At 49.7% G+C, this 22,614-nt stretch overlaps 1 protein-coding gene across 1 annotated transcript in view; it reads right to left on the bottom strand.

Annotated features, from left to right (window-relative positions):
* Adamts2 (ADAM metallopeptidase with thrombospondin type 1 motif 2) overlaps positions 1-22,614 on the bottom strand; it is a 209,611-nt gene that overhangs the window by 27,985 nt on the left and 159,012 nt on the right. The window contains exons 5-6 of the mRNA XM_059270462.1: positions 17,834-17,917; positions 756-912 (exon numbers count right to left, since the gene is read on the bottom strand). Of these exons, the coding sequence (XP_059126445.1) occupies positions 756-912; positions 17,834-17,917 (241 nt within the window). The remainder of the gene's footprint in view (positions 1-755; positions 913-17,833; positions 17,918-22,614) is intronic.

The following is a 22,614-nucleotide window of genomic DNA, read 5'->3' as shown; positions in this document are numbered from 1 at the left end:
TGTGTGTGTGTGTGCGTGCGTGCGTGCATGTGTGTGTGTGTGTGTGTGTGTGTGTGTGTGTGTGTGCAGGCCACAATGCCTGTGTAGAAGTCAGCGGACAACTTGCAGGAGTTTCTTCTCGCCTCCCACCGTGTGGGTCCTGGGGATTGAACTCATGTCCTCTGGCTTGGCAGCAAGTGCCTTTTCCAGCGGAGCCATCTAGCCTCATCAGCTCGATACTTTTACGCCTTCACTCATCTTCTTGTCTGTTGGTCTACCGGTTCCTAAGAGGCGTCTGTTAACATCTTCAACCTCACAGTTTGGTCAGTTTTTTGTCTTTTGTGTCTGTTGGTTTTATGTAGTTTGAACCTTGTGTAAAGAATCTATTGGTAGCTTATCTCAGGCCCCAGGGGACGAAACTTAACCCTGAAGTCCAGACTCCGGACACGGTCTCATCTTCACGCTCTCAAGCCCTGTCTGGTGTATCCTACCATTCCTGACCTTCCTCTGTTCCTCGGGGCAGTGGTGGTTTTTTGTTTTGGTTGTTAGTTTGTTTTGTTTTGTTTTTGAGGGGTCGGATGGGGGTCAGGGAAATGAATCCGGCTTTGGTGGTTTTCTGGAGCCAGGAGGTCGACACTACCAACCCAGACACTCGGGCATCTAAGGTCACCCCAGCTCCTCCACTCCCTGGCCCTCTTCTCCAGACTAGGCTTCAGCTGTTGGGAGCCCCTGCACGCCCCAGCTTCTTTCCCTGCATTCCCCGGCACAGGACTAACCTTGCATGCCGGAGGGCCCGAAGTCCTGCCGTGTAAGGAAGATGGCATGGTCGTGGTACTCATCGTGGTCTGTGTCCGGCTTCTGCTGGAGGTAGGCCCAGCGACAGACGTTCTCCAGACTCTGAGAGGGGTTCCCAATCTCAATGAGGCTCATGGACTACAGTGGGTGGAGAGAGACAGAGGAATGGGGTTGGTATCTGGCAGATACCAACAGTTGTGATCACAGAGCCCAGCCTCTGGTCCAGGGGCCACTCAGCTTCCTGCTGAGTCACTTCCAAGACTTGCCTTCCATTCTTCTCTGTTCTTCTGAATGGAGGGGAAGGTTCCTGGTCACCCTTACCTGCATGACTTTCCATACTGTCAAGCAGAGAGTGGGGTTGGAGACTTATGTCAAGTCTCCCTTGGGGTCAGGCCATCCCCCTACCAAGCTCACTCCTCGGTTAGAAGCAGGACCCCATTTGCCCTAGACTGTTGTGTGTGTGTGTGTGTGTGTGTGTGTGTGTGTGTGTGTGTGTGTAGGGTGTTCCTCACCATGCAACCCAGGCAGCTCACAATTGGCAGCCTGCTTCCTCTAGTACTAATGGCTGAAGAGACAATGAAAGAATGCATGCATATTGAACACAAAGGCTTGGTCCATTAACCAATCTCAGTCTAGCTTATAATGGGAAGTGGCCGTACCACAGCCGTGGGGACTGTCGGGCCACCTTTCCCACTTGACTCACGTAGCAGTCAAGCAATTTGGAGGTGTGTTACTGTCACTTGCATCCAAAAGAACTCTGAGTGACACACCCCCTCTTTTGTGGGAACCACGAACACCCCAGGCAAGGACCCTGGCTGGCGGGGAAAGACAGCAGCTAGCCGATTGGCGTGCCACACGCCAGTGTAGGAAAAGAGCTCCGGCCAAGTCTTTGAAGAGACTGAAGAGTCCAGCCAGGAGTATAGACTCAGATATTTGGACCAGTGAGCAGGAGGGCGACAGGACGGAAGGCAGGAGCCAGGTTGATGCAGGTTAAGAGCAAATGGGTCAATACTATGCAGACAGAAGGTCCCCGTTACCCCCAAGAGGTTCTGGGAAGAGGTTGAAAACTCAGGTATCTTCAGGGGTCACGGCCCCTGAACAACGGCCCTTGGCTGGCATTCAAGAACAGAGGCCCAGGCTTGCCAGACCAGATGTCTCGGATGGGTCTACTAGTAAACGTAAAGTTTACAAGCTCAGTGGGCAGAGTGCCACCTCAGAACACCAAAAACCTGGGTTCAGTTCCCAAGCACTTCCCAACCCAATAGTGGGGTTGGATTGAGTGAAAATGGCTTGAGTGGACAGGACAAAGCTCCACCCCTCTCCCCGAGTCACTCATTTAAGAACTTCCGAAGAAAGGCAGATCTTCCTGGGGAAGGACCCCCTCCCCGCGTGCAGACAGGGCCAGACACCGCAGTGGACAGAGCACCCCACCGCGCTGCAGATTGGACACCGGCTGATTCCATCTTTTCCCGGTGCTGGGCTCCAGTCCTGCGCCTCTCTTGGCAGACAAGGTGATTTCACTGCCGCGGCAGGGTAATTTATTGAAATATTGATTTGTGTTTTTGTTCCTATCTTGTTTTGTTCTCTGTCCGTTCCAAGTTTGCAGACTGTTAGCAGTGTTCCCCAGCCCCAAGTGGTTCATGCTATGGGACAGAGCTCAAGGGGGTCTAGGACCCATTTCCCAGCTTTGGAATCCCCAGAAAGATCTCTAAAGGGCAGGGTAGAGAGACAGATTTGGGGAGCATTGTCCCAGACAGGAGCTGCATTACAGAGGGGGAGCCCAGGAAGGCAGGACTTCAGAAAACAGCAACGTGAGCTACTGTACCCTGTGAGCCTTGATGTACAGGCAGGCACCCCAAGTGACAAGGTGTGGGTAGTGCATGTATGGCCATCCCTTGACGTCTGCTGGGGGAGTGTTTTTAGTACTCCAGAGAATACCACGTTAGTAAACGCTCTATAAAAGGAGTTAGCATTTGCATAGAACCTCACGCCTCCTTTCGTATCCTTTACATCAACTCTAAATGGCTTATACCATGTACCACAGTATAAGTGCGGAGTGCATAGTTGTTATACTGATTGTTTAGGGAATAACAACAAGATAAAAGCCTGCATATGTTCAATACAGATGCCATGTTTCCTCCTGATTATCCTCCATCTGTAGTTGGTGGAATTGGCAGAAGCAGAGCTGTGGGTGTGGAGAACCAACTGTATTTTCTCCCAACCTTTTCAAGGTTTGTCCTATCTCGAGAGGCACCAAGGACTCAAGGGACAGTGTCCTTGTTCTTACTGGGTCTGGAGCATTTTAGGGATCACAGAGTGTCCTGCCCAAAGGCTAGCCTGTGTCAAGACATCATATTGCATCCAGTGGCAAGGACAGGACCCATGTGCATTTTGGAAAGAGCCAGTTGTCGCCAGAGAGGGTGGGAGTCAGGATGGAGAAGCAAGTGTGGCCATCGTCCTATCAGAGAGCTCAACATCTGGGTGGATCGGGAGGCAGGAGACGTCAGGGCCAGGGGTTGGGGACAGTGAGGCAGGGATAAAGGTGCCTTCTGGCTTTGGTGAAGGATGGGAGTGGAGGCAAGGGGGAGGGCATATGGGGAGTGCCTCATGGCTTAGCACAGAGGGTGTGGGATCTGGCCACAGTGCTGGGGACAATCCATCCTGAAGACAGAAAGCTCAGTTTGCTTCCTTGGTGAAACCTCCAGGGAATACCTCCTCCTGCTTCCCAGGGTACAGAACCCAACATTGAATGGACCGGATACTCTGCCTCCAGATCAAGGGTCAGCCCGGAACCCAAGCTAAGCTAATAGAACATAGGCTCAAAGGACTGAAAATCAGCTGACATGCCTTAGAAGCGCAAAGAAGTTTCCGCCTTCTTCCTCAGGGCTCCTTTTCTTTATCCTTCTCCCCCCACTTCATGGGACCCACCTCCTGTTTCACCCCACATGTCCACTAAGATTCCTCTCAGCAGTCTAGAGAGATGGATCGGTGGTCAAGAGCACACCCTGAGCTCTTGCAAAGGACCTGAACTATCAGGCCTCTGTAGCTCCAGCTCCAAGGGACCCGCTGGTCCCTGTGGGCACCCCCACTCTCAGGCATATACCAACTTCTGCTACCTTTACACATATACACATAATTTAAAAAACATTTTTAAAGAGCTCTTTTGGAGGCAGAGATATCTGGAACAACTGGGCAGGTCCAGGTCCTTGGAAGGAGACACAAGCTGGCTGTGGGCAGGGCAAGGTACCAACTGCCAGAGGCAGTCCAATTGCCCCCGGGCCAGATGCGGGGACCCTGATAGAAAACCCTGGGTCTCCAGTGGGTGCTGGAAACCCAGAGTATTGTTGATGTATACACTGTGTTTTTCCTGTATATGCATACTTATGATAAACGTTGACCCCTGCAAGCACTTTATGGTGTCTCTCTAGTCCATTTGCATCACGAGTATCTACCTCTGGGCCTGGACAAGGTGATAATTCAGTGTCCTGGCAGGATGGAGTGAGATGGTGCCTGATTTAAACAAGTTCCCCAGAACAGCATGCAATTTAAACATTGTAAATTTTTTTTGTTTCCGGAATTTTCCGTTTAATATTTTCACATCACAGACAGCGGGTATTCTGAGTGGAAAGGAAAACTGAAGATAAGGGAAATCTTCCTGTTTCTTAACTCTGACTCTCTTGTGGAAGTCACAAAGGCTGGGAGAGTCGTTTGTTTCATTGGCTTTGGCCTTCTGTCCTCTTCTCGGCTCCGGAAGCATCCAACACCTGACTCCTATTCAACTTTGCGTTCGTTTTTTTTCTAGGAAAGTCTTTGTGTACCCGTTCACAGTTGTGCTGGAGTGGGGACGAGTGAGCAGGAGACAATTCTTACCAGGCTTGGCTGACTCTGTGGGCTGGTGGTGCCCTGGCAGTGAGAACAGCGAGCTTGGGGGCTGGAGCAGAGGGGTGGCACATGGTGCTATCTGAATGTGGATGACGGCCTATCATTCCCCGAGGCTGAGTGGCAGCCGATGGAGTGAGGGCTTGCGTCCTGGGGCATCACAGTGACAGCAGTTCCACAACTCTGACCCCAGTGTGGAGACCCCTGATGGGCCGGGGCCGCAGTGCCTGCAGTGTGAGGTTGTGGAAACTGGGCCCATGAGCCAGGGCATAGAAGTCCTGGTCGGGGAGCTGACCCTGCCCTTCCCGTTGATGAGTCTAGTCTCTAAGCATGGAAGCAGAGGGGGCCTCCTAGGAGGCTCACTGAATGTCCCACAGGGACCTTAAGATGAGTGGCCACCCTCCTGGGAGGGACAGATGCATCTATATGAAAAAGGCTGGCTGCAGGAACATTCCCAGGAACTCCTGGAAAGGGCTCACCAGCAGGAATGGAACTCAGTGCTGATGGCAACAACCAATTCTTCCTGTGTGCTCATGGCCTTATGGTTCTTTGAGGCCAAGCCTCTGAATATACCTTATTTAAATTTCAGAAGTGTCTGAGACACAAACACTGTCATTATCCTAACTCCCAGATGAGAAACGGCATCTCATGCCATTAATGTCATTGCCTCTGAATCCTACAGGTAGGGGAGGTGGAGGTGGAAGCCACACAAACAAAGGTCGAGAAGAAGTTCTGTCCACCAGAAGGCAAAGGAAGGGCCGGCTCCAGAGGCAACCACCAGGTGGCGCTGCTGCTACAAGAATGAAGCATCAAGACCCCGCGCGAGGTGGGCAGGCTAGGGAGCATTGCCCGCTCCTCTGCTCCTCCAGGCTGGGCGGCACATCTGACTTGCAGTTGGGCAATGGTAACCCTCTGGGCCCCAGACACAGCCTCTGGGGCCTCATCCTAAACAAACCAATTAAGACTTGTGCAAAAAGTTGTATTCCAACCGCTGCTCCCTGACACTTGGACCGTTTGCGGTGGAATGAGCTGAATTATTTATAGTCTTCCCTCCTTCAGTCAAGGAGACAGGAAAATGGAATCTGCCACCAGGAAGCCAGTCTCCATGCTTGGCAACAGGGAGGCTCTGCAGTCTGGGTGCCGCCACATGTCTATGAGCACACAGGCCACACACCCAATCCTAGGGCCGCAGACAGGTAGCGTGGAGCTGGAGGTGTGGGGCACAGGCCGGTGCTCTACTGTTCTTGGACAATTTGACTCCTTCTCTGGTTGGACCCAACCTGAGCACTCAGCCTAGAGCTCAGGGGCGTTCGCCTCTCACAGTGTCGGCAGGGCATACGGTTTGCAACAGTCAGCGTTAACGTCCATTTGACAATCTGTGACCACCCGGGAGAGCCACCTGTGAGCATGCGGGTGAGTGATTGTCTTGATTCTGTTCATTGAGGTGGGAAGACACACCCACCCTGGTGGCGCCATTTCCTGACTGGGCGCCTGGACTGTGTATACGGAGAGGGGACCCGAACAGAGCTAAGTATTGGTTGCTCTTCGCTTTTGACTGTTGATGTGACAGGATCAGCTACTTCAAACTCTTGCTACTGTGACTACCCCACCCCACCCCCACCCCCCGCCATTATGGACTGTAACCTGGAACTGTAAACTGAAATAAAACCCTTCCCCTTAAGTCGCTTTGGTCAGAGTATTTCATCGCAAGAACAGAAAGAAGCCAAGACCCCGTCCATGCCCACAAGTCCCCCTTGTCCTTGTCCACTCTGGGAGGGACTGCGTGGCCCACTCAGCGGCACTAATGCTTCAGCTGCCACCATATCCATCCCAGAATGTCCTGGCCCCAGGAAGCCTCAGGCTAGCCCTCCCAAACAGGCAGGGAACAGGAAGTATGCGCAGGGGTGAGGTTCAGTTGAGCAGAGCTCACTTCAACACTTAATCTCAGTGTTGCTGACATTTGGGGGCCAGTTAACATGTGTGTGTGTGTGTGTGTGTGTGTGTGTGTGTGTGTGTGTGTGTGTTATGTGTGTGTGCATGTGTTGTGTAGAATCACTCTGGAGTCACCCATGCATCAGGACGTGTGTGTGTGTGTGTGTGTGTGTGTGTGTGTGTGTGTGTGTGTGTAGGGGAGGGGTTTTCTGTCCTGAGCATCTCCCAAGTTATAACAGCCAAAGTGTCTCTAAACATCACCTTGAGTCCACGAGTTGGGGACAGAGTGGCAGAGTCACCTTTGGTTGGCTGCGTTGGCCCGAGGGGAATGTCACGGGATGGGGGAGGGGGAAGCTAGGGGCAGTTCTTCCAAGGGCTGTGCCCTCCAGCCCACTAGCAGGACAGAATCTGGCTCATCCTCTAGGGACAAAGTGGCTGCCATGTATGACCCCCTCCCCCTGGAGCCACATCCTCCTTGTCATATGGATGGTGACAGTGATTATGGGTATCCCCCTTATTATCGGGAGATATCTACCAGGACCCCCAACAGGCTGCCAGAAACAGTGGGCTGTGCTGGGCTCCGAGGATACTAGGTATGTGCTTCCTCCCAGACACACCTCCCTGTGACAGAGTGTAAGTCACAAATGAGCCACCCCAAGATTAACAAGACCACTAAGGTGGAGTGATTAAAACATACACTGTCCTGACAGTTACGTGATGTGCCCTCTTTGAGGAGAAATAACTTTGGCTCACAGGGCACCGAAGCTGGGCAAGGAGGGGCTATGGATAAAGCCAGATGACTCCACAGAGGAGTGAGGCGGAGAACAGTGAAACCCCAAAAGTCTCCACTCTCACTGCCCCCACAGTTTCAGTCATTGCTGCCAAGTGTTGGGGTTCCACAGACTTCCTCTTCCTGGAGAAGCCAAGGCTCTGTGATGTTCAGTACCTCATTCAAAGTCCCACAAGTACCCATGGGCCAGGACAAATGCCCGGAACAGAGCCGATGGTTCAACCCAAGCTCTCCCACATCCAGCCTGCCTGCCTGCCGCTGGGGTATCCCCCAAATCTGGGGTCTTCTGCTCCCAGCTGTGCATACAAGATAGTGCAGGTGGCTTAAAGGTCATGGTATACACGCCTCCTAGAACCCCAAAAAGAGAGAGGGCAGGAAGGCATGCCCTTCCGAGAAAGCCAAGCTGCTAGAACAGGGTCCAAAGCTGAGTGGGCCTCCTGTTGTGTTCTAAAAATCAGAATTCACATGTTGGAAACTAATTTCTAGTGCAATAATATTAAGATGTGGGACCCTAGGAGGTCATCGGGCCAGGAGGACAAAGTCCTCTGAACTGGAGTGGCTCTGCTGAAGCATTGATCTGAGACCTGTCCTTTCTGCCACCCTGTGAGCATGCAGCTGTCCGTGAAGACTCCAGATCTGCTGGATTCCGAACTTGGAATTCTCAGCCTTCAGAACTATGAGATACAAACTTCTCTGGTTTATTAAGTATCCAATCTAAGGTGTATTTGTTATATCAGCTCAAACGGACAAAGACACCCCCCAATGGCAGTGTCTAGCCCTAATAACTTCTCATCTACTCTAGACCCAAAGACATCTGGGTGAGAAGGTGTGTCAAGGGTGACTAAGGACTGACCATTATGTCTTGCCCCCATCAGATGCCAGAGGGCCTTTCCCAGGCTAAAATATAGATTGTGCAGGGCCCTCCAGGGTCCCTGATGCAAGGCTACCTGGAAGAAGCCTCTGCTTCTCATCTTAGCCCCTCTGTGGCTGGACAGGTGATATCCAGGGACACATGGCAGGAACACAGTGGTGCTGCTGGTCCAAGGCTTTGGGCTGTGCAGTCCTTTCCTCACACATGTCTCTGCCTTCTACTGACAGACCAAGAATGTCTGACCTTTCACCCTGAATGTGGACAAATTCCAACAAGCCTCCCATACCCTGTCTTGAGCTGGCCTTCACAAGATACCTTCTGTCCTCAGAATGTCCCCAAGTCTCTCATCTCCATTTCCTTTGATTTCCATCATCCAAGGAAATATTTAAAATGAGAACACTTGAGTAGCTTTGGTTCCTTCTCAAAAAATCAATTGAAAAGCCAGTTGCCATGCAACCCACGAGTGCGGCTGATGCTCGGCTCCCTGGCTGGTGGCATATTGTGTAAAATAAGATAATCTCTTTTCTTCTGCTTTTTTTTTAAAAGAAATGGAGAAAAATGTTGTTTTAGGAAAAACTTGCGATAACTCGGAGGCCTCCCATAAGCTAGAGAGAAACAACATGTCACTTGTGTAAGTATTGCCAACTTTACCCCTACTGGAGCCTAGTAGGACCCCAAACAAGGCAGGAAGGGACCAGGATGAGGGGCCTGGTACATTTCCAGTGACAGCTAGGAATGAATAGTAGGAGCTGCGGGCCTGAGACACTTTCTGCCAAAGATCAGGCGATGACTTCACACCCCGGCATGCCCTCTGACTGTGGTAGACGGCCTGGGTGCAGCCACCTTGGTTTTGTAGGGCTTAAACTCTTGTAGAGAGGAAGCCTCATTCTTTTTATTAGTCACACGTTCCGTGGCTGTGACAGCGGGCTTGACAAAGGTCACTTAAAGGAGGAGGGGTTTATTTTGGCTCTCAGTTTAAGGGTGCATGAAATGGAAGGGAAGTCACCATGGCAGGAACGGAGGGCAGCCGGTCACATGACATGCACAATCCAGAAGCTCCCTTTCCTTTCTCCTTTGTATTCAGGACCCCAGCCTACGTAATGGTGCCACCCACATTCAGGGTGGGTCTTCTAACCACACTTAACCAAATCTAGAAAATCCCAGAGACTTGTTTCCATGGTGAATATAAATCCTATCCAGTTGACAATCAAGTTCAACTATCACAGTCCCCAGCAGGAAGCCAGAGGTCCCATGCAGAATGTCTTCCCAGGATCCATCTGTTATTATGAACCATGTTCCATCCCCAGGGTCCCACCTAGCAGCCCAGCTTTGCTTTCCCCATTACTGAGTCTACATGGGGAGAGGGTAGGGGCAACACACACTGAGCCTCCTGGCCCTCGGGGCTCTGCCTGGCCACTCTGTCCAAGGTCTGCCTCCCATCATTGTGTTGGCTTCCTGGTGCTGGTGTCTTGTCTGTGACTAGACAAGAAGCAGCTGTGTTGCTCTTGTGCCTGAACACCTCAGAATGGACTTGGGAGGCCAGAGCTCCTGAGCTCAGAGTACATCTCCTACAACCATGGCACTCTTTGGAAGCCCCAACACAGAAAGCCTCGCCCCAGAGCTACACAAGATAGTCTGTGACCCGTGGCTACAGACGCTGCCTGCATAAGGTAAGCGCAGAAATGAGAAACTTTCATAAGTAACTGGAGGGAGTGAGATTCTCGGGAAATTTATGGAGTTTAATCACTTAAAAAAAACAGGGATTTTTTTTTAATATCTTGGGCTCAGCCACATTTGCCTTTTCTAATAATTCATCTGCAGAAGTTATTGGCGTGCGATCAAGTAGGGCTAGAGGCTGGATCCTTGCTTGGCCAGGCTCTGTGGGCCCTGCTAGCTGCCCTGGAATGGAGCACCCCTGTCCTGTGTGGCCTGTGGCCCCAGGGGGCACACAGCCTTTCCTTGCTGATGTGGCTTCTGGCCCTGCAGCCTGGGGCTGTTGGTCCCCAGCCAAGCGTCAAGCCTCTTGCTATTTAGATCTATGCTGTCCCCCAAGGAGTCTGTTCAAGACTTGGTCACCTGTTGAGGTGTCACTGGGGTGGCAGACCCTTTTGGAGGAGGAGGAGCCTAGTGGGAGGAAGTTAGGTCATTGGGGTCACGCCCTAGGAGAGGGTGTTACAACACAGCTTTTCCCTTTGCTCCCCAGCTTCTTCCCAGCTCTATTCTGGAGGTGAGTACCCTTCGCTCCCTCACTCCATGTTCCCTCCATGCTCTTCTGTCACTAAGGGTTCCAAAGCCACAGATTGAACAGCCATGGTCTGGAACCTCTGACATCATGAGCTGAGTTGCATTTTTCCTTCTTTTAAGTTATCTACCTCGGGTATTTTGGTACAGCTATTAAAAGCTAACTAATACCCTTCTGTGGTTTCTTCCATGCTCTGGTCTGAGAATGTTCATTTCCAGCTCTGAACCTTCTCCATGCAGCCCGGCTGCGGTCTGTGCTCACTCTCCTCCCTCCATACCAGCTCTTCAGATTGGCAATCCAGCACCACGTCCTCCTAACATGATCTCCTTGTTTGCATTTCTACATCCTGCTGTGGAATATTCCCTTACACTGTGTGAATATACATTGCTGTGATTGGTTTAATAAACAAGCTGACTGGCCAGTAGCTGAATGGGATACAGTTACGCAGAAAAGCCAAACTGAGAATGATGGGATGAGGAAGGGTGGAGTTAGAAGAGCTGTGGGCAAAAAGCAGAGAATGCTGTATTGAGAAAAGGTACCAAGCCATGTGTCTAAACATAGATATGGGTTAATTAACATAAGAGCTACCTAGAATAATCCTGAACTATCGGCTGAGCTTTTATAATTAATATAAGCCTCTATGTGGTAATTTGGGAAGCGGCTGCCAGGTATTTGGGAACAGGCAGTCAGGAAATCCAGGATACCAAGACTCCCAAGCTGGATTCACTTCCTGTCACAGTCCAAGAGTATTCCATTCCAGACACCAGGGCAGCAAGCTGTCCCTGCATTGTCTTGCCACAGGACACACACTTGTTCTGAAATGTTCCTATTTATAATGAAACCCAGAACTATCCTGTCAAATATCCAGTTCTTAACCTGGAAAAACCAACATCTCTCCTCTCTTGGTCTTTCTAGAAGAAATAGTGACCTACGCTTTTTATTTCCCTGTCATAAACAGTGTACCCTTTCTTTGTGTGTGTCCTATGTCCGTCTTGTACTACCTCAGAGACATCTGGGTAACTGTGATGCAGGGGACCTTAGCGAAATTATGTGTATGTATGTGTGTGTGAGTATATGTGCACCATGTACATGCAAGACACCACAGAGGCCAGAGAAGGGAGTCGGTTTCCCTAGAACTGGAGTTTCACTCAGTTGTGGGTCACCTCATAGGTGCTGGTAAACAAGTCTGGTCCTCCCCAGGAGCAGTAAGCACTTTTAACCTCTGACCCATCTCTCCAGTCTTGGTGCAGGAACTTTGCTCTCTAAATTAGCCCTGCTACTCAGGTGTTGTTAAGGCACAACGTCTGCATATGAAATTTCAGTCAAAGTCGGACAGTGTATATGATGGTGGTCTCATGTGATGATATCACCTAGTGACATCCTGGCCATCTTAGTTTGAGGACACCGTGATGTTAACACAATGGCAAATTGCCTGTTTACACATTTCTCATATACCCATTAAGTGACTCGACTGGGTTTGTCTGTATCACTAAGGCTTTTTCTCCATGGATTTTACAATGGATTCTCCTGGGTTTTAACAGAAAACAATTATAATTTTGTCTGATCTTCTCAGATATTAGTTTCCTGTTATTTAAATCTGTCTAAGAAAAAAACTTAAGTCACAGTATGAGAACCACTTATGTGTTAGTAACTTATGGGTCTGGATTGCTTATACTTGTGTGTGTGTGGTGAGTACAAGTGAGCGTGTGTGGTGAGTGTGTGTGTGATGAGTGTGTGTATGATAAGTGTGTGAGTGAGTGTGTGTGAGAGTGTGTGTGGTAAGTGTGTGTGTGTGAGTGAGTGTGGTAAGTGTGTGTATGAGTGAGTGTGGTGTGTGTATGTGTATGAGTGTGTGTGTATGAGTGAGTGTGGTGAGTGTGTGTGTGTGAGTATGTGTGGTGTGTGTGAGTGAGTGTGATGAGTGTGTGTGGTGTGTGTGTGAGTGAGTGTGTAAGTGTGGTGAGTTGTGTGTGTGATATGCATATGGAGACAGGAGGTCAACGTTGGGTGTCTTCCTCAATTGTTCTTCACCTTATTTTTGAGTCAGGGTCTATCCCTGGACCTGGATATCCTTGGTCTAGCTTCGTTGGCTGGTCAACCGTCTCCAGGGATCCTCCTGTATCTGCTAACCTCGTTCTGGGGTTATAGACACGTCCCACCACACCCAGATTGTTTTTAAACCAATGCTAGGGATCCAAATTCAGGTCCCCGTGTTTCCTTGGAAGAACCCACTCGTGGCTGGTTTTACCGCCACTACCTCATAGGTGGCATTTTCCAGAGCAAATTTTGTGAAATGAAACCGTCTGGAGGAAAGGATCCCACTGTGAAACAGGTTTGAAGAACGATGTGTCCCAATGTGTCCCATTGAGCTTCACTAGGCATGTTCCAAAGTCCCTGGGACATGCAGCCATGGGGAGCACCTGTTCCTTTGCTTTAGGAGCAACGTCTACCCCCTCCTTCCTGTGTACACATCTGTTACCATTCAGCTGCACAGAACATCATCAGGGAAACTTGCTTCTTTTCCCACCTTTAGAACATGGGCAGTCTACCTATCATCTCGGGGCTTTTTTCAAAACTTTAAAAACAAGGGAGCTTCCCACCTTCTATGCACCAGTCACCCCTGTTCTGCCCATCTGTCTACATGTCACCTAGGGTCTTTCTCAGCTGTCACCTCACATGGCCCACCCCCCTGTGCAAACAATGCTCATCTGCATCTCAACACTCCAGGCTTCCCTGGGATTCCAGGCCCATGTGCTCACCTATCCTGGCCACCTCGACTGGGCCACCAAGCAGCGGGCACACCGCAAGTGAACTCATGAGCTTCTCCCCTCCCCACATCAACATCTGACCTTGCATTTCCTGTCCTGAGTATGCCAGTCAGTCTTTCGCCACTGTGATAAAATGCCCAAGACAATGAACTTTGTAAACGGAAAAGGTTCCCTTAGCTCATTGTTTTTGGAGGTTCAATGTCCAAGAGCCTTGTTGATATGTCCTCTGAGGAGGGTGACACACCATGGCAGGAAACAAGTGGCCACATCTCTAATGGGACCAGAGACAGACAGGAGGCAGAGTCCTGCATCCCTTTAGAGAGCACACTCCAATGACCAAAGACCACCCACATGCCACCTGAGGGTCGACACTTTGGGAATGGGACTTCAGATGACAGCACTCGAACCACAGCAGGTCACCTTATCTACCTGAGTGTCTCTCTCCCTGCACCCACCAGCACCTGGGTGCTCTCAATGTGGTCTCCCAGCATGCTCTGTTATCTGCCTTCCTTTCTCCACCATCATAGCCATGTTCCAATCTACACATCTTCCCGTTAATGACAACAGTGTCCTCAGGGCAGGGACCCTATTAGAAATGCAACAGGTCATGTCACTCTAAGAAAGCCAAACTCCATGGCAGAGACATATGGACCCCTGTGCTGTGATCTGTCTTTATTTATTTTTGAGACAAGGGCTCATGTATACCAGGCTGGTTTCAAACTTACTATATAGCCGAGGATGACCTTGAACTCCTGTTCCTCCAGCCTCCGATCCAACTCAACATCACTGAGATTATGGTTGTATGCCAGCCCCTACCCCCACCCTTGTTCATACAGTGCTGGGGATAAACCCAGGGCTTTGTGCCTATCAGGCAAGCACTTTACCAACCAAGCTACATCTTCAGCCCTGATCTGGCTTTTTAAATTTGTTTTTTTGTTTATGTGTAGGTAAGAGAGTATGTATGTACATATGTGTGTGCATGTCTGTGTACATATGTAGGTCAGAAGGGGATGCCAGTGTTCTCCTCTCTAACTCTCCGTCTATTCCTTTAAGGCAACCTCTCTCTCACTCTCTCTCTCTCTCTCTCTTTCTCTGAACCAGACAGCCAGAAAAGCCTAGCAATCCTCCTGTCTCCGTCTCCCTCGGAGCTGGGGCTTCAGGCATTTGCACAGACACTCAGCTTACTATGTGCTAATGTGAATCCAGACTCCAGCCCTCGGGGTTGCAGAGTGATCTGAACCGTGAACCGTCTCTCCAGCCCCCATGGCCTGACCATGTCGGCATCCGCGTCTGCTACCTCCATCCTGGTATTCTTTTCTCCACTCTCTGCTATTCCCTGTCCTTCCAGCACAGGCTTACCTCCATACAGCATCCAGACTAGGAGACAGACAGACACTGTTCAGGCCTCAAAAAAACCTGCAGTTTTTAAATGTTTCCTTTTAACTAGTATGGTGGGGACCAGGCAGGGAATGAAAGCTGTCACCTGATTCCCAGACCAACATTACAGAAAACAGACCAACCTATGGCAGGCTTTCCTCCCTTTCTGAACAGATCATACGTACCATAAAAACAGGGGAGAATGGAGACCATCACAGAAAACCACAACCAATCAGCATGCAGAGTTGTGGAGTCCAGTCCCCATGGATACATCTACAAAGTCCAAAGTCTAAGCCTCAGGGGACATTGCAGAAGAGAGGGCGGAAAGATTGAAGGGCCAGAGGACCAGGAAGCTTCCCATGAGACTGTATCTCCCAGTAGATGCAGAAGCACCCATGAAGTCTCCCCAACAAGACTGTAAACATGAGCTGAACAATGTTGCAGACCAACAGAGATGCTAAACCACAGAGAACTACAGGCAACTACAGAATTCTGAGAGCAGGAGAAACAGTCTTCTCCAGGGAAGAGCACACCAACTGGCTCTCTGATATTAAATGGTCAGCCATGAAAACACACATGCAAGTATAATTATTCAGACTGAACAGTTTATATCTAGGAATATACATGTATATGCATATATGCACGTAAAAACAATTAATGAAAATGAGGCCATGAACTTGATAGAGAGCAAGGAGGGATGCATAGAAGTGTTCAAAGACATAAAAGGGAGGTGAGAAATGATATAATTACAATCTCAAAAATAAATTTTAAAAAAGACAAAAAATATAAATGCATACAAAAATTAAAGTTTATGATTTTGTTTGAAAAGAAAAAGCAGAGGGAAGGAAGTCAAGGACTTCAGCATTTCCGGCTTGAGGGAGCTGCGTTTGCTGGTGTAGTCTCACTCATTCCAAGGGACTATTAAGTCAGGAGACTATAAAACAATGCATGTTCGTATATTTTGAGATCAGTCTCTTTCAGTGTCTGTGCTCAGTGTGACTCTGCATCACAGCTGTCCAAGGCAGCATGTCCATGATAGAGTATGAATCCATTTTTCCCAATTAAATGGAGGCATTCTCATCTCCATCCTTCCTGCCGAAAGCCTGGAAGTTACCACAACAGCAGAGGATCCAGGCCAGGATGGAAGAGCTGGAGTGACCCAGTGTGAGGAAGTAGGGCTGGCTTTCCTGGAGGAAGGAGGAAAACTTCATATTGCTGTCATAAACCCCATGAGCAGAAGCATCTTGGAGAGGAAAGGGTTTATTTGGCTGACATGTACTGATCACAGTGGATCACTGAGGGAAGTCAGGGCAGGAACTCAAGGAAGGAACCTAGAGGCAGGAACTTAAGCAGAGGCCATGGAGGAGTACTGCTTAATGACGTGCTCCTCGTGACTTGTTAAGCTTGATTTCCTATAACATCCCAGATGAACTGTCCAGGGGTGGCAGGCTGAGCCCTCCCATATTGATCATCAGCCAAAAGAAATGCCCTGCAGACTTGTCAATAACAGGCCAATCTTTCGGAGGCATTTTCTCAGTTGAGGCTCCCTCTTTCCAGATGAGCCTGGCTTGCATCAAGTTGACAAAAAAACTAATCATTACGAGACTGTTGGGGGTGCCCACAGCAGGGCAGAATCTCCCCACAGCTTTCTGGCGGAGCTGAAGGCCTTCAGGGCTTTCCCTCCTACCAGGAGAAGTGAGATGCAGGTTGCAGCCCCACCCCCCCACCCTGGACACCCAAACCCATGGGTGCACAAGTCCCTTATCAAACCACGTCATCTACAGTTGCCGTTCTAATATTCTCCCAAGTCAGTTTTAAAAAGTGTTTTCAAGGGCTGGGGTTGTAGCTCAATTGGTCGAGTGCTTGCTTAGCATGCTCGGAATCCTGAGTTCAGTCCCCAGCATCACATAAACACAGGGGAGCTAGCACACGCCTGTAACCCAAACGCTTGGGAGAAGGAGGCAAGGAGGATCAGAAGTGCAAGGTCATCCTTGGCTACATAGTGAACTTAAGGCTAGCCTGGGCTACATGAGAACCCGTCTCAAACGCAAAAGAAAGCTTTTCAAAGTGGTCCGGTTGTTTTTAGGTTTGTAAGCGTTCTCCTTTCACCTCTGGTCAGGCTTGGAGCATGTCACTGGAGTGCAATGCCTGGGAAAGGCTTTCGTTTTTAGTCATAGAAAATGCCCTGACATTTCCGTCATGACTTAAACACACGTGTCCTTTTAAAGCATCCTCCAGTTCCACAGAGAAGAGACACAACCTTCTGTACGACAAGGACAAATGACATCATAACCACTGCGCCCGCTTTATCCCTACCATCATTTTGACTCCAAACATGCAAATCCTAAAGAGCTTGAGCACAGTATTAAACATGCCCTCAGTTAGCTTTTTGCCTCTCTCTCCTTTGTGCCTAATAGCTTTCTTGGGAACGTTGTCTGTGAGCCGAAATAAATCCTTCCTTAAATTGCTTTTGTCGGGCATTTTATCACAGTAACAAGAGTAACTACCACCCTCCAGGGCTGTGGGGGAAGGGGCTCAGAGTTTAAGAGCAAGAGGAGGCAGGTAGGGTCTGATGTCTGATGTTAGAAACACTGATAGATAATAGCAAATAATTTCAGTGTTTTTTGTAAGAAACCAACCATCCAGAACCCATATCCCCTCAAAGACAGAATTCCTGTCTCAGCTCAACCTCACTTTAGTCTTGTGTGTCTGTCTACACTCCGGGCTGCCATCCACCTGCCCTGATCCCTCAGGGCAAATTCTAGGCACCTTGGGGCAGTCAGTCTTGTTCAGGAATCTGCTGAGACTTTATAGTGAGGCTACCGTGAGTCTGCTCGCTGCCTCCCTCTTTCCAACCCTCAGCGACTACAGCAAGGGAATCCCAATGTTCTGGTCACACCCATGCTGTCTGAGTCTCGGCCTCTTGGGACCATGGCTCTCTCTGCAGTGGTAGGGCCCACTGGTCTGCTGGCCTTATCACACTGTATAACCTGAACTTTAAAGCAGAGTCATGGATCATGGTGAAGGGTACAGGGAGTCTGTGGGGGGTGGGAGCTCACAGCTTCTTGCTTGTTATAGGACAATAGGGTGTCCAGGGAAAGGTAGGGTGGTATGGGAGAGCAAGCAGTCTCAAAGAAGGGCTAAACCTCATTTTCAGGGCCCCATTCATTCCAGAGAGAGTATCTGACAGGAGGACTCACCTTGGCATGGCTCAGCAGGATAATCCTCACCAGCACAACATTGATGTGGGCCCCCAATGACTCGTCATGGTAGATTTCATTGACCTGAAAGACAGCCAGGGAGATATCAGCAGGAACTATGGGCCAAAGACCACTCCGGCTGTGCTCCTGGCATCTTGTCCCTAAGCCCCCAGATAAGAACCCAGGGGCCCTGCTTGTCTTTTTCTCTTTTCATATTTATCTCCAACATTTGATCAACTCTAAACTGCCTCTTGATCTGTCCCTCTATGACCCTCCCTGGCCCTGGATGCTACTACCACCTGCCTGGATTTCTGCAGTGGCCTCCTGAGACATCCACTTCCTGGCCCATAGTCCGCATTCAGAGCTGAACCTGGACCAGAGAATTCACATCAGCTCTCACTGAAGCATGGCATTCCCTCCAGAAGGAATGAAACTGTCAGAGTAGGAGTCATTCCTGGTTGTGGCTACTCTGTGAAATGTTACATTGCTACAATCCACACTCCGTATCCCACAGACTCCGTGTCCAAGGATTCAACCAACCCCAGAACAAAAATATTTGGGGAAAAATTCACAGAAAATGTATAGACTTTTTCCCTTGTCATTTCCTTCTAAATAATACAATAGCCAGTTACATGGCATTTATGCTTTATGAAGTATTATAAGTCATGTAAACATCACTTGATGTGTGTGGGAGTGTGTGTATGTAGGTTAAACACAAACACCACACATATTACTCCGGGAACTTGAACTCCTGAAAGGTGTTCTGGAGCTGAGCCCTTCAATGCTCAAGGATTCGGAAGGATGCCGCACTTTGAAATGTGGACCACTTTGAACCCATGACAATTCTTCCTTCATCCTGTTAACGGGGAGCAGTTATCACTAAGTCTCTTACTCTGCCTTCCCTGTTCTCTGTCATGCCTGTCATGGTCTTCTTTCACATTTTGAGCACTATTTTATTTTTGTGTGCTTTTTAAAAACACTTAAAAACATTATTCTGGGGGCTAGGGAGATAGCTTAGTAGATAAGAGTTCTTGCTGTGCAAGCATGAGGTCCTGAGTTCAAATCCTCATGCCCACATGAAAAATGGCCTTCCTGTACTTGTAATCCCAGGGCTGGAAGCGGGGTGGTGATCCCTATGGCTCAGCTGCCAGCCCAGCTCCAGGTTCAGAGAGAGACCCTATTTCAAGAGGATAGCTTGAAAAGTAAGAGTGGAACACTCAGTGTCATTCTCTGGCTTCTGTAGCACCCAGGCATGTGTACCCCCCCACACACACACACAGAGAGAGAGAGAGAGAGAGAGAGAGAGAGAGAGAGAGAGAGAGAGAGAGAGAGAGAAACATAAATAAAAACATTATCCTTAGTAGGCATCTGTAGGGGTCCCCAGATGCCCACAGCACAAAAGGGCAGGAGGACGAACTCCCACGGTCTACAGCATGACCACCACCATCTAGAAACACATGCTAGGCTAACCTCAGGCTCAGAGCTGTTAAAAGCTTCCTGGCCATGGGGTCACCCCCATCTTCCCACCTCACACTCAGAACTTTGTGGAATAGCCCTTCACTTCACTGGCTGAGCAAACGCTCTTCCTTCTTGTAGTGCAGGCTAGGAGTCAATTTTCTTTGAAGGGCCCCTCCAGGTTCAGACCTGCTCCTATGGAGAATTGGTACCCCATCCTTCTTAAGTCCCACTGTGTTGCAGAATAGAACATCCGTTTAACTATGTAAAAATGTGCTGCATTTGTTTATGCTGCATTTGTTTAACTAGGTAAAGATGTGTTGCTGTTTCAAAAATAAATAAATAAATAAATAAATAAATAAATAAATAAATAAATAAATAAATAAGTAGATAGATAGATAAATAAAAAGGACATGGCTCCTTTAAGAGGCTTTGCCATACAGGGAGCATTTGAGTGGCCAGTGCATTAAGTAGAAACAAGCTAAGTGAAACACCTGCCACAGTACGGGCACCAACTACCTAGAGCTAAATTCAGCTCTCCGTTAAACCCAGCTCCCAGTTGAACACAGCTCTCAGCCAGGCCCACAGGCATAAGGCTAGCTCTCTTGGGCAGGAGTGGGGGTGGGGCAGGCAGCCAGGGCTGGCAGGGAGCAGCCAGGGGCTAGCCAGTCAGGCAGGGGGCAGCCAGACAGACATGGAGGAAGTAGGACATACAGAATGAAAGAAAAGTAAAAAGCCCTGAGGCAAAACGTAGATGAAGAGAAATAGGTTAAATTAGGTTATAAGAGCTACTGGGACAAGTCTAAGCCAAGGTTGAGCATTCATAACTAATAAGTCTCTGTGTCATGATTTGGGAGCTGGTGGTCCCAGAAAGCCTGCTACATCACTGCCACTGAGCTTTGCCTCAGTCCTTATTGCCCTTCCTTGGATGCCTCTCCCTCCAGCCCCAGAGCAGAGCAGCACATGGCCAGCAAACACTTGCTGAAGGAAGAAAATCAGTGGAGTCACTGAGGGGAGCATGGACCAGCCGCACATGCCGTCTGTATGCAGACTGGACCCAGAGGCTTTCCACGAGCCCTCGATGGACGGGCTGGCTAAGCTGCACCAGCCAGAGTCCACTGCACCTCAATCTTCAGGGTTTTTGTAATTGCTCCCTCTAGACAGCGGGAAGATGCCCCGGGAATCTGAGCAGAATAAGGAAAAGCAAATCATCACGGTGATGGATGGGGTGGAGAGGGAGGGATACAGGGCTTGTGAGACACACAGCCCAGTGGCTGCTGCTGTCACCACAGCATGGATAAAAGATGGCACCAATCAGAGCAGAGAGCTAACCAGCTCACTGGTCCCCAACCGATGCCACCCCTGATCCCAACACACAGGCTCTGCCAGGAACTTCTGCACAGACAGACAATCTCTGGTTATAAGTTGGTTTCTGGTCTCTTGCCCTCCTCTCCTTTGGCGAAGAAGTGCGAGAGCATGGTTGACATAGCATCATGGCTCCGTGCTGTGCGCTCATCTTGAGTACCCCGAATGTACTGTCTGTCTGGGCAGCAGGGCACTGGCCCCTGAGGACCATCTACTCAACACTCAAGTACCCACCTTAGCACCTGCGGCTCAGAAAGCAGAGCCCAAGGGCTGTGCCACCTTGCTCACTGCCCACAGCCCACTGCCCACCTCACTCACCGCCCACTGCCCACCACTCACCACCCACTGTCTCCTTCATAACATCAGAGTGGACGTGCGTCTCACAGAGCTCCTGCGAGGATCCGATTTCCACACACACGATGGAACAGTGTTTATGAAAACCCAAACTGTGTTTTTCATACTTGGCAAACGGTATTGCCCTGCTGTTCTGCATGAGGTCTGGGGAGTGGGTGGACCCCCCCAAACCACAGGCACAGCTGCCTCAGCTTTGAGGCCCAAGCTAGATTTTCTTTTTCAGTCTGTGCTGAGACAACAGCTTTAAAAGCCAGATCTTTTACTTAAGGAAAAAAGGAGTTGTCTTTATTTTTAATTGCGTTATCTATGATGTGAGCAAGGCCAGGTCATTACGGCTCCCAGACTTTTGCTGAGAACCACGGTTGGGAAGGGTGGAGGCCTGGGAAGGTCCCACAGCAGCAGGAAGGAGCAGGGGAGGAAAAGCAACCTTGCAACCTTAGTCTGTAGGGTCTCCCCTGAAGGTGGAGGTGGGGACAGGGTGAGTACAAAGCAGCCCCCATGGCCAAAAAGGCAACGCAGAGCCCACTTGGACACCTTACTGCCTGTGCGTATGAGATGAACAGGTTCCCATCCTCACAGGCTTGAGAGGTCACATGGAAACTCAACAGGCTTGCACTGTGAGCAAGCCTGACAGTAAAGCCAGCTCCCAGCCCTGGGCAGCAGATACCAGGGGTTGCCTGAGCCCCATGGCACAAGAGCAGGACCGTTGTCAGTTTGTCTGGGTACTGCCCAGTTAACGGTCAACTGGGGCACTGCCATGTTTCAGAGGGAGTCCAGGGATGCAGGCCTACAGGAGAGAAGGGTAAGCCTCTAGTATGGCTATTGTAGCAAGGATGAACCCCAGGTGCAGGTCCTCCAACCCAAGGACAGAAATCATGGGACAGATGTGTACTATACCATCCATCCACATCCACAGTTTCCTAATGTGGGAGCAAGGAGTATACGATAAGAGACCAGTTATGCACCGTGCCATTCACAGGATGAGATTTTTAATCCCTAATGTGATAGCTTTTTGTGGAGGACCTTCAGAAGTAATCAGTTAGGTGAGGTCAGGGGTTAGTGTCCTTGAGATGGTATTAGTGACCTTGTGGGAAAGGGCAGCCGAGAGCGCCTTACTCTCCTCTCCCTCCCTCTCCCCCTTCATCTTCCCCTTCATCTTTTCCGGTGATGGTCTAGTGGTAGGATTGGTGGGCAATCTTGATCTTGGGGTTGTCAGTCATTTCCAGAGCTGCCCCAGACAAACTGTCACTCACACGAGCTCTGCGTATTATGCTGCACTTACCCCAGCCAAAGAGTCAGGGCTCGCTGTGGTTTGCATTGGAAATTTCCCTCAAAGGCTCCTGTGCTGGAGGCTCAGGTCTGGGCTATGGTGCCCGGGAAACTGATAGAATTTTTTGGGTTGGGGGTGGAGCCTAAGAGAAGGAAGTTAGGTTGTCAGGGGCATGCCCCTGAAGATATTGGGACCTGGTCAGTTTGTCTGTCTCTCTGTCTGTCTTTCTCAATTGCTTCCTCCTAGTAGCCTCAACATGAGCAGCTCTGTCTGTCACACACTCCCCATCATCTTCTGCCTCTCTACAAGCCCCCAGTGGAAAGGCCAAGTGACCATG

This window comes from Peromyscus eremicus, chromosome 8a (genome assembly GCF_949786415.1).
Source record: "Peromyscus eremicus chromosome 8a, PerEre_H2_v1, whole genome shotgun sequence".
NCBI lineage: Eukaryota > Metazoa > Chordata > Mammalia > Rodentia > Cricetidae > Peromyscus > Peromyscus eremicus.
The sequence above is the reverse complement of the archived record's forward strand: the minus strand, read 5'-3'. Positions and strand labels throughout refer to the sequence as shown.